Genomic DNA, 13,867 nt, shown 5'->3' with positions numbered 1-13,867 from the left:
GACCAAGCCTCCCGCAGGCTCCAAATCCGATCCGCCCTCTCGCCTCCAGCGAGGTCAGGGGACCCGCCCCCCCCCCATGCCCTCCGCCCCCGCCCGGCTCCGCGCCGCTGCTCCGCTCCGGGAGGGGCCGGGGACCATGCGACAGCAGCTGGGGGTAGAGGGGGACAGCCCGAGGCTGCCCTGGGGGCCGCACCCGCCCTCCCCTATGCTCCTCCTGGACGGACCGCGCAGCGGTGGTGCCTGCCGCAGCTACCACGCTGGTCTCCTGGCACCCCGGTTCAACTCTCCAGCTCCGTTCCCAAGGCTTTTTTACCGCGCGGGTGTCGAGGCCCGCCCGCTTTGCCAAAGCACTGTCCCGACCCTTGACCGGATCCCTGAGCCTCCGTCAAAGGGCATCTATCCTTCGAGACTTCCTTCGAGAAGTCGAACCCACGCCATCCCGGGCCTCCAACCCGAGATCTTGGGGCCACCACTTCTTACCTTCGCCCCACACTCCAAACCCCGGGAGGCCTAGCTTTAGTCCACTGTCCCCGCCCCTGCGCAAGACCCCTTATCCAACCCTTAAGGTCCCCTAAACCCTTCTGGTCTGAACCCTAGCCGGATCTTCCTTGCCCACTCAATGTCCCCAGTTCTCGACCTGGGGGCCCCTTCAACTGACCCCTGCGCCAAATCTCTGCCAGGCCTCAAGCTTTCCCAGACCCTTCTTCCCGGGCCAGGGCTCTCTTTGGTGAGTCTGAGACCAGCAGTCTGGTCTCCCTTTTGCCCGCCTCGATCTCTCCATCCCCGAGAGCCTGCCCTCTCTGCGGACCAAGCAGCCCCGGAGTAGGCGCCGCCGCCCGGGGTACGACAACTCAGACCCTCGCGACCTACCTCGGCTGACAGTTGGGGTCCCCGGGCGGCCGCTCCCGACTGGCGCCGTCCCCAGGCCGAGCTTCTGCGCTCCCCGCGGTCCGCGCAGTCTGGCCTCGCTCGGGGCCACTCCTCTTAGCACTGGAGCTTTACAAAATATTAATAATAAAAAAAGGCAAGAAAGAAAAAAAGAAAGCCTCATTCCCCAACTCCCAAATCAATTTTTCAAAGGGGTGGGGCAAAGGATTTGTCTCGAAGGCGACCCAAACTTCTGCAAGGGACCAGCGGGATGGATGACCGGGATCAAGGAGTCCGGGCCCACGCTGCAGGCCAGGCACAAGGCGGGGTGCAGGTCGGGGGCTCGTGGAACCCTCCCGCGGGGTGTGGGGGGGCGGCGACGGCACTATTTGACGTGGAGCCGCCGGCTCATCCCGGCGCATGGATACGAGGCGCACCAATGAGTTCAAATGTCAGGAAGTTTGAGGAGGGGTGAGGCGGCTCCCGGCCGGAGTATCCCTCCGCCGCCAGCCCCAGCTCTAAACTGAGCGGCTCCTCGGGCGCACCATGGCACTGGAGTAGTGCGGGGAGCGCACCGGGAGCCCCACGGCCCGCTGCGCCCCGCCCGGGACCCCGCTGCGCAGCCCGGGGGGCCCCCACCCCAGCCCGCGGGGCCGCCCCTGCGCCCCCCGCCCCCTCCCCCGCCCGTCGCCGCCGCGGCCGCCGCCGACTCCTCCCGGCGGCTCGATCAGCCGCGGCTGCAGCAGCCAGGGCTCCGGGGCTGACCGGCAGGTGACAGGGGAACAGGCGCGCGTGGCGGCGAGTGTCCGGGAGAGAGGACGGCGCGGGCTGCAGCCGCCCCGGCCCGCCCGCACGACGCCGGGGCCCGGGGCCAGCACGTCATCGCTCCACGCTCGCCAGGGGCAGCGAGCGGCCTCAGAGGCAACCCCAGCCCCGCGGGGGCCGCATCTTCCCGGCATCAGGGCCGTGGCGGCGGCGGCGGCGGCGGCGGGCGGACGGGCGGGCGGACGGGTGATCAGCCCGGCCAGCGGGGTCCGCAGCGCGCTCCGCGTCCCATGGATATAGCAACAGGTCCCGAGTCGCTGGAGAGGTGCTTCCCTCGCGGGCAGACGGACTGCGCCAAGATGTTGGACGGCATCAAGATGGAGGAGCACGCCCTGCGCCCCGGGCCCGCCACCCTGGGGGTGTTGCTAGGTGAGTGTTGGGGCTGAAATAGCTGAGTGGTCATTAGCAGGGGACATGGGGCAATCGACATAGAGGGCCGATTGATAAAGCGAATGGGCTTGCAGGACATGGGGAAAGGGGACAAGGACAGGACTCCTGGAATCATCACCAGAGGGTCAACAAGCATATCTCAACATGCTCCCCGAGGGGACAAAGTGTAGGGGCATCATCTAGGCAGAGAGAGGACAGACATCCTAAACCGCCTTTCATGCCACCCTTGCCGGGCCTGGGTTCTAGAGCTGCTAATCTGGGCGGGGCTGGAGTAGGAGGCGGGTGGCAGGGATGATGGAGGACCAGGTAGTCACCTTGGCGAGCTCGGGAGAGGTGCCAGGTCACCTGGGGAAGGGGCGGTTCTAGAAGAAAAAATGTCCTCTGGGTCATCCAAACCACAGATTTTGGGGGGGTGTGGGGACAGAAGACCATGACTGGCATCATGAGGCTTGTCAGCCAGCGAGTGTCCCAGCCTCACCTCGCCTGTCTTGGCCCCTGGCGGGCACCCCCCCTGCGCAATGTTGCTTCCCGTTTGTATTCACACCGAGCGCTGAATCTCCGGAGAAGGGGACAGCGCAGCGCAGAGCCAAGGCTCCGGGCCCGCGGCCTCTCCGTTCGGAGCTTACGGGCTGGGGCCGCATTGACACTGGTGCCGTGGCCAGGGGACCGCAGGCAGCGGACAGCGCTCCCCGGCCAGGGCTCCCAAGACCTGGGCTGTGGGCACCGGGCGATCGGGATGCCAGAGCCAGGCCTGGCGGCGCTGACAGCCAGGCTCTCGCCCTGTGCGCTGCAGGCTCTGACTGCCCGCATCCCGCCGTCTGCGAGGGCTGCCAGCGGCCCATCTCCGATCGCTTCCTGATGCGAGTCAACGAGTCGTCCTGGCACGAGGAGTGTTTGCAGTGCGCGGCGTGTCAGCAAGCCCTCACCACCAGCTGCTACTTCCGGGATCGGAAACTGTACTGCAAACAAGACTACCAACAGTAAGCGCCTCTCGTCCTCCTCTTACCCCGCTGCAACCTGGCACCTCAGCCCGGCCGGCCCCCTGCCGGGAAGGGCCGGAGCTCGCAGGGCCGGTGGAGCTCTGCACTCGTCGGGACCCGGCGGGCAGCTCCATGGGGCCTCTGAGGGCTGTGCTTTTCGGAGCTGGGGTTAGACTATCCCATCCCGGCCGGCACTGGATGCACTCGGGTGGCCCCCAAGATGCCGTCTGTTGTCCCAGAAACCTGTGCTAAATGACGGAATTGGGGGTACGACACAAAAGCCCTGGGCCGACTGGTGGATCTGATGTCTGGGTCCTAGGAAGGGATTTGGCCCCACTGAGGTCTGAAGTTGAGACGAGGAATTGAATTTCCCAAAACAAAGGCAGTGCTTTAAGAACGAGGCAAGCCTGACTGCTTCCTCAGCCCAAGGATGGCTGTGTGGGGACTTGAGGTTCCTGGAGCACTATGTGGGTACGGGGTACCCAATTGCCTTAGCAGACCCGGAGAGAGAAAAAAAAAATCACCATCCCACCAGGCTCCCTGGTGTTCTTTTAGTCCCTAGTGTAGTGCGATTGGTGTCTGTCTTCCTAAACCGTCCCATGCGGGAATGTAGTTTTTCTTGACTGGAGAAGCACTGTAAACTAGTAGCTCAAGAGCAGCAAGCTGCTGTCTAGGGTTCCCAGTTGGGGTGGCAAATTGACCTGATGGACTGAGTCAGCCCTTCGCTGCTGACAGCCGGCTTTCTTTTTGCGTGTTGGAGAGGGATGCCTGGGCTCTGTTCTGCTATAGCCCAAACCTCAGCCTTACCTGCTAACTCCTGCGTTTACCTGCTAGGAACTGATCACACAGTAGATTCACCTGCCAGGTTTTGTACCTGGTAGTGCAATAGTTTCGGCCCAAGGAGGGATGTGGGGATCCCCAGAGCAACTTTTGGGTAATGTCCTGAAAAATATCTTAGATGTGGCTGTGGGGTGGATAAGCTGTCCGGGTATTTGAGGCTCTGAGAGGGCTTTGTGCGCCCAGATTTCCAGGGAAAAGCTGGGCTGTTGGTGTCCAAGGGATGGGTGCAGTCTACCGGCTATGCCTATGTCCAGGGCCTGGTGGGAAGAGGAGAAACCTGACTGCTTGGTTGAAGCCTGAAAATAGTGGGACCACAGGCCAGAACCTCAGACAGGCCTGCTTGAAAAGCTGGGGTTGTGTGCTCCCCTAAATATGCCCCCTCCCGCCAAGGGCTGTTTTGTGTGCCTTGCTCTTCCCGCGGAGAGGGGCCTCTGTGGGCAGAAATTGGATGGTTTAGAGGATCTGCTCTTTTGCACACCCTAGGCCTGTCCCTCTGTATATAGCTCCCCAGATTTTGATTGGGTCGGTGCCGTTCCTGTGCCCTAAAACGCTACTTCATGGAGAAGACAAGAATGCCAGTCAGTTCACCATAGCTGGGTACAGAGCATCATGAATAAAACAGGGATAGCTAATGGTTGGGGGCTTTGGGGCAGCCCTGGCAGCCCCCACATAGGATGGACTCTTGGCCTTGCTCTGCAGGTCTGACCAGATCTAACTGGGCTGTGGCAGTACCACTTGCTATCTGGCTCGGCCACACTGACCTTAGCAACTGGACGCATGGGGCCAAAAGGCCTGGGAAAGTAGAAGTGGGCCCGGAAAGCATTTGCGTGACTAAAAAAAATTTTTTTCTCCAACATATTAGAAGACTTTGCAAGCTCTTGTACATATTTACCCCTGCAGTAATTATGAGACTTCTCTGTAAAAGAAAGCAGGGATGAGTGCCCCCTGGTCCTTCAGGCACTGAGCCACAAAGTCACAATTAGAGCTGGATATTGTCTTAGAAATGAGTGACTAACCCCCTCGCTTTGCAAAACAACTAAACATTTCCAACTGCTTTGTTCTGCGCACATTTGTTTTAAAAAAGAAAGAAAAATGTCACCTTACAAACACGCCTCTTCCAAGCTGCTGGTGGGGCTGCATTGGGGATGTGTGCGTTCACTGAATCTGGGTCCAGGGAGCATGAAACTGGGAAAGGGAGGGAGCGGAGCGGCATTATTCTCGAAGCTCACCCTTCCCTCCTCCTCCTTCATCCCCTCTTTCTTCTAATACTGCCAATTAAATATCTGTACTAGGCGACCTCCCAGTGTGCCGGGGCAAGGTAGTATCAAGACAATCTTGGGACAAAAATCCAGGGATCTCCTGGAAGCATTTCTCAAAGAACAGGAGATCAGCCAGGCAGGCAACAGCTCACAGGGAAACAATGTTCTTTACACAGACACGCGCGCGTGTGCACACACACACACACACCAGAAATTTTTATTCACAATTTTTCCAGGAGAATCACATACACATATTTATTTCATCTGGGAGCAAATGCTTTTCAGACGAAAATTCAGGCAAATGGGCACGGAAACGTGCCTTCTTGATTTTGTTGAGTCTTTGCCTTAGCCGAATTGGGAAATGAACACCCTCCCTCCCCAACTTCTGTAAAAACCCATCCAGGCTGAGGGGGAGCTGCAGGGCTCCTCCTGAGAAGGAGCTTTCCATTTTCAATACCTTCCTCCTCTCACTCTGTCCTCAACAGTCAGGCACCCAGAAGTGCAAAATTATTTTACGCACAAACGGGGGTGATTGATTAATTGATGTTTAGGTATGTTTAGGGACATTTGATTAAAAAAAAATCCACCCAGCTGTCCAGTAGAGAAAAGGAGATGGAAGGCCATGGAATTAGGGCATTTTCTCTTATAACCTGAGAAGTCTATTTTTTCTCCCCATATGTGTTTTGGCGGGGGTAGGTTCCTTTTAATTAAAAGGGAAAAGCCACAGCTCCTTTTTCCTACAGAAAACCCAGTTAGAAACCGGCAGGAAGCGTGACTTCCCTGCAAATCGAGATCACTGTTTCACATCCTCTCATTGGAGAGCCTAAGAAGAACAAAAATGACAAGCCCCCCCCCCCGTTTTTTTTTTGTTTTTTTTTTTACAGTTTTGCCAAATGGTAGAATTATGTAACTCCTTTTCTGATCTTCTGGAAAGGGTTTCTGTCCTGAGGAGGTGGTGAATTCCTGGAGGAGGCTCCGGAAGGGGGGGGGGAGGATAGGTGGAACAGTCCAAAAATCTGTCACAAAATGGAGTCTAAGGGTTTGTTATACAGCTCTCAGGTCTGGGGACATAAGCCTCGTTGCGTGTGTATGCGGGAGCCTTTGTGTGCAGGGGACACGGGACTCCGCTGTCACCCGGCAGCTGGGGCTCACGAGGGGCCTGCCTCCGCTGTTCCAACTAACCTGGCTCCTTTGAGCCTGCTGGGGTGTCTTTGGGCTCGCCTGCCCAGGTAAGATGCCCACCCCGATGGCAGAAAGGGGCATCCAGGCTTTGATTGACTTTTACAACAAGCCTTCTGAGCCCTGAGTTGTTTTTTTTTTTAAACATTTCCCCCAGCTGGCTGCGGCTGTAGTGGCCCAGCCAGACTCTTCCCAGCACATTCCTTTCCTTGGAAGTGTTTACCCGGGAAAGGCCTTCTCGCCGCCGGGCTGGGAGACTCACCTCACCCTGAGCTAGGGCAGCATGTGAGGGCACAGCCACAGGGGGGAAATCCATGCTCCAGACTTTTCTTACTGCTGTGTTTCCCCGGATTGGGAGGTCTTCCGTTGGCTCTACTTGGGTGCCACTTGCCAGCTGCAACCCCCTCCCAGTGGGAACCCCAGCCTCCATCCCCTCCCATAGGATAAATCCAGAGCTATTGGCACTCCTCCTCACATCCTAGGGTAGAGGGTCTGGCCAGGAAACCAAGTCTGCTTGGAAAGAGAAGCAAAGACTACCTTACAGAAAGGCCTTGTGGGGGGGGAGGGTTGCGCTCTGTGAAGAGTGGGGAGGTAAGGTTAAAGGACTCCTTTGCCAGCACAGGTCCAGGGACATGTGGTCTCTTGGAGGGCGCTGGTGCATTTAACTCCAGCGCCTTCACTGGACAGGAGGTGAGGGAAAGTCTTCTTGCTGTTGCAGGCATCTGCTGCTGAAGGGAGGCATTATTCTTCATGACTCCTGGCTCACCCTTATTCCCCAGGCTCTGGACTGCGATGGCCTTGCTTGTTTGCCGGATTTTTCTCAAGTAGGGGAAGCGGCTGTGAGGATGTACTCTGTGGTGTGTGATTAGTGATTCTAGGCTCCCTTCTGCCCTAGTGCCAGGCTTAGAGACACACAGCCCTGGCACCCACCTGATCCTCTGCTGTACAATGGGGACCTGCCCACCTACTGAAACCATTTTTGTGGACTCTAGCTAGATTAGGTACTCAAGGACTGGGCACCTTGCCTGGCATGTTGTTACACTTTGGAAATCATCACTATCATTTTGCCTTGCCTCCAAAGACACTCTTCAGACTGCACATAGTCTCCGTGTCCAGGTCAGGCTAGCAAGGATGAGGGGCGTCCCCAGGGAAACCATTCCTTGTGCCTGAATGAGAGGACCAAGTCCTGCCTCCCTCTGCCCTGGAATGCCTCTGCATCACCATTCACCTCCCAGCCCCAGTGCTCTGCTGAGCGCCTGCCCATCCCTGAGCCACATGGTGACTCTACTGGGTGTGATGACATCATCTTCCTTCAGGACCCAGCAAGGGGCACCTGGTGGGGCTTCAGTAAGTCACTCCGAAGCCATCGTTATCCTGCCCTGAACTTCGAGTGCTGTAGAAACTTCTGGTTGTTGGAATGGGCACAGATGTCATCTGTACCTTGCATTTGCAGGAAGGGTAGAGCAGGGCGGGTCTGGTGTGCACCCTGTTCCTTGGGAGCCAGAGCAGCAGTATTTCCACTGGGAAGGGTGGTAATCAGCACCACTAGAGTCTGACTGTGGCTGGGAAAGTCCTCAGTAGTGCAATTTCCTACTTAAAGACCTGTTCTGGCTTATTGTTTTTGTGATTCAAATGGCAGTGAAGAAAAGCTCAGTGGGGGAGTGACCCAATGGATGTGATTTCTAAGAAGGAAGACTCACTTCAAGGTGGTGGGAATGTCCATGAGGTTGGTTGGACGCTACAGCCCGAGCTCTGTGGTTTTGTGAGGTTTCCACCCTTGAAGGGCTGGCATGAATTTCCCAGAGAGCCTCCTTGGTCCTGTTGTTACACTTTAAAAAAAAAAAAAGAAAGAAAGAAAGAAAAGAAAAGAAACAAAGGAGGGCAGGAAATCTAGTCCAACTCGGGCATCGCTTTGCCTGAAGGATAGAGGGTGCTCTCAGCAGCAAGAGTTATAACTTCCAATTTGTTGGACATCACAGGGAGGCCTCCCCACTTGAGAATGGGGGCAGGGATGATGGTGCCCCCATCCCTGGAGCAGTATCAGCGCTCAGGTCAGTCCCAGATGCTGAGGACTCCATGCCCTGGACACTCTGGCTAACCCAGCTGGAAATTCCTCTGCCGCTGTTCTCCAACCCTCAGATTCTATGTTGATGGCTGCAAAGAGCAAAACCTCAAATTTACACGTGTGTGTATGTGTGTGTGTTACCATCGAAGTCAGAATTGGGGAGGTGATGGTAGTAAGGGGGGAGCTGAAAGCCATATTTGAAAAAGTTGATTCAGGAAGGCAGAGGAAGCGAAGTGGCAGACGTTTGCCATTTCATCGACTGGCTGGTGTTCTCCATTCATGTCATAAATGTCTCCTGTCATTTGATGCCAAAAGCAACATGATTTGGTTCCCCGGTGGCCTATAGAGTTTTTCTCTTCTTCTTTCTTTTTCTTTTTCTTTTTTCTTTTTTTTGGGGCAGTAAATGTTTATTTGTTAATAATAGACTTTAAACAGCCCAGCCTTGACCTCCTGAGTCTCCTGAAGCATCCATCTTCTCCCAGAAAAAAAAAAAAAAAAGTTTCAAAGTTTGTGTAATTTGGGGGGAAGGTGTAAGTGACAGGCAGTGAAGGGCCTGTGTTTGCTCTAACTACTGCTGTGGCGTGGAGTGGTGGGGCATAAGGGGCCACTGTGCTCCAAGTGGCAACTTTCTTGGGTTTCAGGCCGGCCTGACAGCACTTCCTCAATGGCTTTTACCTTTTGCTTGGTCTGATCAGTACAAATAAATTTCCACGTGAGCCCTTCCTTTGTTATTCCCTGGGTAATATCGTATCCATCTTAGCTGTATGACTGACTGGCAGCCCGAGAGTCTGCCCTCCTGACCCTGGGGCCCTGGAGGGGGTAGAAGGGGGGGGCTCAGTTTGTGCGGGTACGTGGAAGGAGCAGGTCTCAGGGAGCTGGCCCAGTACTGGCCAGAGGCTCCAGTACTACATGATAGCAATGCACCTGGTTGATCCAGAGCCTGGGAGAAGCGTGGCATGAGAAGGGGGGAAAAAAGAAAAGATCTTTCTTGGAGTCTCTTTCTAAAAGAAACCAAGTGTTTACTTCTGGCTGGCCAGAGTTACGAGAGGCTCTCCCCACCCCCAACTCTAGGGAGATTTCTAGCGGGGGAGGGAGGGCTCTAAGGGCAGCGCAGAATAATGGAAGTGCCCACCAGGGCGGCAGGGGTATGTTGCTTTTATAAAGGAAGATGCTGGGTAGAAGTGAGCAGGCTGGGGCACAGGTCCTGTCAGCGCCCCCACCCCACCCTGCAACAGCTTTGTGGGTGCTTCAGCAGTGATGACGGCAAAGGAGGAGCAGCGCTGAGCTAGGACAAGCTGGGTGTGACTGAGCCTCCCATTTGCTAAAGGGACTTGGTAATTCTTGGCATGTGATGACATCGCCTGGATTGCTACAGTCACTGGGCTGTCGGGTGTGGGCCCTAGCCTAGGCCTGGGCAGGGATCAGAAGACTGAGGTACTGTGAGGGAGACTTCCAAGTGTAGATGCTTTGGGTAGAGCGCATTGTCTCAAAGAGCACAGCAGCCTTGGCATGGAGACTCTCACCGTCTCCTCCTAAAGACATGGGCGGGGGGGGGGGGTCTCTAGGGAAAGATTGATAGCTGTACCTAATCCTCAGTTTCCTCATCTGTAGAATGGGGTGGCAATCCTGAGCTCACAGGGGATTGGAACTATCCCCTGAGGATAAAGCAAAACAGACCCAAAGGTGGCAACCTACCATCGGACACTCTGTTGTGTTCTTTTCCTTCCTAACGGGGAAGTGAGCTGGAGGCAGCCCTATCTGGCAAGAATGCATTGTTTGCCCTGTGTGGGAGGCCCGGAGAGTGTAACCTATTAGACATACCTCCAAAGGGGCCTTGCCTACCCTTCTATTCCTCTCCTCAGGTCTGGGACCCAATTTTTAAATCCCTTCAGAAGGAGATGGGCAGATTCTCCAGCCAAACGGGGCAGCCTGTGGATGGCTGTTTTCTCCAGCAGACCCTTGGGCATGATCACCACGTGTAACGTGCAGGAGCAGAGAGCCTGGCTGACCCCCAGGGCCACAGCAGCAGAGAGCCTGGCTGACCCCCAGGGCCACAGCAGCGGGCGTCTAGAAGCAGCGTCTTGTGGAGTAGCTGTGTCTCTGACTTCATTGCTGTAGCTGTGTGGGTGAGGTGAGGAGACTGAAGCGGAGGAGCTCAAATGCCTTCTCCCAGGAGAAGCTCGCTTCCCACTCAAGATCCTCAGTCTTCCCTTCACCATTTCCTGAAGGCCCGGATGCTGGGTCTGGACACTGCGTTGTGCCTGTCCATGTAGCACCAGCCTGGAAGGGTCAGGACCACAGAAGAGGAGGGGCCGGGCATTGTGGGCGAGGGCTTCACAGTCCTCCATATATAAAATGCCCCCCCCCTTCCAGGGGCAGCTCTGACCAGAGGAGGGTAAGGTTAGAGTACCCCTTCCCCAGGGGAGCGCCTCTTCCCCACCTGGCCGCGCAGGGGCTGCTCGCAGCAGTCTAGGCCCCTGCACTCTGCTTCAGGTGGGATGCCCGCTGGGTGCTAGTCTGCTTTCTTGGGAGTAGGACAGCCTGGCACCGGCTCCTTCCTCCAGGGCTCCCCGACTCCTTGGCGGGCGGAGCCAGGGGGGCTGCGGTTGATGAATTTCGGTGTCACCAGGGGTTTAGCCGGGATTTGGGAACCGGGCGCTCTAATACGCGCACACGGTCCTGCCCTTTCTAAGCGCAGCCCTTTCACCCAGAGCTGATTTATGAAGGAATCCGATCCGGGACGGGCTGCGCTGAAGCCTGGAGCCCCGGGTCCCGTCGGCCAGCAGCCCTCGGACTCCTTCCTTCGTGGCTCAGAGATCCTTGGAGGTTTTCCTAGGCTGCAGGCAGGACGCCCTGCTGCATGGGGCGTCTGCCTGGTAACCCAGAAGAAGCGACACCCCTCCGTGGAGGGCCGCGGAAGGCTCCCGCCGGAGGGAGCGGGTGCAGGCAGAGGTCGGCTTTTCCATTCCCGGTGGCGGCTCGCGCCAAGCCCTTGCCCCTCCCCGTCCTTCCAGCCGACCCTCTTGGGCAGGCCAGAGGGCAGCTACGTGGAAGGTTTGTTGATCTAGGGAACAGAAAATTGAACAAGAGCAGCCAAGATCTTTTTTCCCGCCTGAGAAATGAGCGAAGTTTCTGGACTCCAGGAGGCTATGAGGGGCCTGAAGTCGAGTTCCCAGCACGGCTGCGCAGTCCAGCGGTGGGGGGGTGGCTCCTCTTGCGCCCCAGTCCCAGGGATTGTTTTTCTATGTTTTTTTTTTTCTTCCAGATTTGGTTTGCGGGGGGTGGGGAGATGTGGTTGTATCAATCCACAAATATTTACTCTTAACAGACTTGTATCTGTGGAGATTTCGAACAAAGACAGTTTAGGGGGATTACAAAAACCCTAAACCCCGTTTTTCTCCCGGACTTAGTGCTTTAAATGCCAATTACAGGCGAGCCATATCCTACAGCAACCGGGAAGGCCACAGGGTCCGGGAGGGAATGGAAGGGGGAGTGCAACCATCAAATGTAACTTTTCATTATGGAAAGGATTTTACTGGTTTTTATCTTCTAATAAGATTATGTCACAAACACAAGTACCTAGGATGGTGCTGAGTGACAGGGCTCTGTCGTTTAATCAGAAGCCGCACCGCTCAAACCGTGGGGCCCTTTGTCCCACGGAGTGACCTACGGAAACTTGCCGTCCTAATCCCCTTATTCATGTCAAGCAGAGAAAAGAAGCTAAGCACCTTACAACCGTGTCCCCTCCACCCCTTCCGAGGGCAACCGGAGGAGGGGGGTTTGGAGGGCCTCAGAGTGCCCCCAACCAGCCTTTCGTTTAGGAGTGGTTTGGGCCTCTGGAGCCCGCCAAGCGTGGCATCAGAGATGAGGGGCACTTTGCAGGAGGCTCTATGGGTAACATCTGAGAAGTGGGGACATAGCTTCCACCATCAGGGTACTTTGGAGGGGAGCCACTTCTAGCCTTCACTGATGAACCCCAACAGCCCTTTCTGTCCTTTCTTCCCTGGTAGGTGGTGCTGGGGCAACACATCCACCACCTGGTCAAAGCCAGATTGAGAGAGAAAGAGAGAGAGAAGGAATGGAGATGTGAGGCTAGGGCCCTCCGAAGGGCAGATTTCGTTGGATCTCAGGGACTGATGTCTGCAGTCTTCACCCTGCCGTGGGTCTCTGAGACTGGTTATTCCCAGCTGCTGGCTAGGCCCCTTTCTTCAGAGGCCAAATTCCTTTGTTCGACCCCCGCAGAAACCTTTTCAACTGGGGCCAGTTGCCTTTATTCTTTGCATTGCCGCTGCCACCTCCTCACCCCACCGTGTGTAGATCTTCCCCGGAAGACCCAGCCCAGTAGCCAGCCAGCCCTTCCACACTGCATCTGGGTGGGAGCCCCAGGTGTCTCCTTGGACAAGTAGCATTCCAGCTCTCCTGAGAAGGCCCCGGAGGCATGGACTTTAGCTACCGGCCTTCCCCTTGGGCACGGTGGGGAGCTATGGAGAAGCGCCCGTGCATGGTTCCGGGATCATGCATCTGCTGGGGAAAAGAAGAGAAAAAAAAAAAAAAAGTTAAACCAATAAATACCCAGCAAGCAAAACGTTTGCATTCCCAGGAGTCTGTTCTGTGACACTCTGGGGATACCAGCCCTTACTCCCAAGATTGCTCCCTGGGGTTTCAGCCCCACGCCCCCCACCCCATCTCCCCCCAGAGTCAACAGAGGCAGAGGGGAAACCTCCCAGGAATTTGTCTTTCGTACCCTCAGCCTCTTTGGAAAGCTCTTTGGCTGGGGACTCCCCGTGGGCGCTAGCAGGACTACTGACTAGCAGGCATACCTGACTGCACATCGTCTCCTCCAGGCCAGGCTCGGGGCTCAAGGAGGAGCAGGCTGAGAGCAGGGTGTCACCTCATAAAAGCAACAGGCAAGGGCTATTTTATGAGACAGAGAAGGGCAGGAAGTGATGCCTCCGTCCCCAGCTGCATTGGAACAGAGAGCTTCCATGAAGGGAGCTGCGTCCCAGGGAAATCAGAGCAGAACGACCCCCCCACCACCACCACCGTAGACAGTGGGATTTGTGGCGAATATGCTTGTGACAGGGGCAAGTAAGAGCCAGACCCCTGGACCAGTGGACCTGGGAACCTAGAGCTCACCTCCCAAGGTCCTTTCCCAGAGCTCTCTGCAAACCCTGGCTCAGCCAAATGTCGGGTCCTGCCTCTGGGTTGGAGAAGTAGGGGTCTCTGGGGAGAGACTCTCTCCTTCAAAACACTTGATACCAACTTTGTTTTTTTGGCAAGAAAAATAAGCCTTGTTTGGAAAGGGGGGGGGTTAGCTTCCAGCAAGGAGGAAAGGAACAAGCCAGCGGTAGAGCAAACTTTGCGGATTAGGTTTCAGCGCCTGCGCCCCACCCCCAGCTCCATGGTGGTGATTTGTGTGCGAGGGTCTGTGACCCGGCGAGCATCAAACGGCCCGCGGGAAC

General features: G+C 56.3%; 1 protein-coding gene across 2 annotated transcripts in view; it reads left to right on the top strand.

The window, feature by feature from the left end:
• The first annotated feature begins 1,888 nt into the window (after positions 1-1,888).
• The window catches only part of Lmx1b (LIM homeobox transcription factor 1 beta), an 86,025-nt gene continuing 74,046 nt past the window's right edge, over positions 1,889-13,867 (top strand). For both annotated transcript variants that reach the window (XM_004671655.2, XM_004671654.2), the window contains exons 1-2: positions 1,889-2,061; positions 2,876-3,062. In XM_004671655.2, the coding sequence (XP_004671712.1) occupies positions 1,923-2,061; positions 2,876-3,062 (326 nt within the window). In that variant the 5' untranslated portion in view covers positions 1,889-1,922. The remainder of the gene's footprint in view (positions 2,062-2,875; positions 3,063-13,867) is intronic.

This window comes from Jaculus jaculus, chromosome 1, assembly GCF_020740685.1.
Source record: "Jaculus jaculus isolate mJacJac1 chromosome 1, mJacJac1.mat.Y.cur, whole genome shotgun sequence".
Classification (NCBI taxonomy): Eukaryota; Metazoa; Chordata; class Mammalia; order Rodentia; family Dipodidae; genus Jaculus; species Jaculus jaculus.
This window is presented reverse-complemented; position numbering and strand designations above follow the sequence as displayed.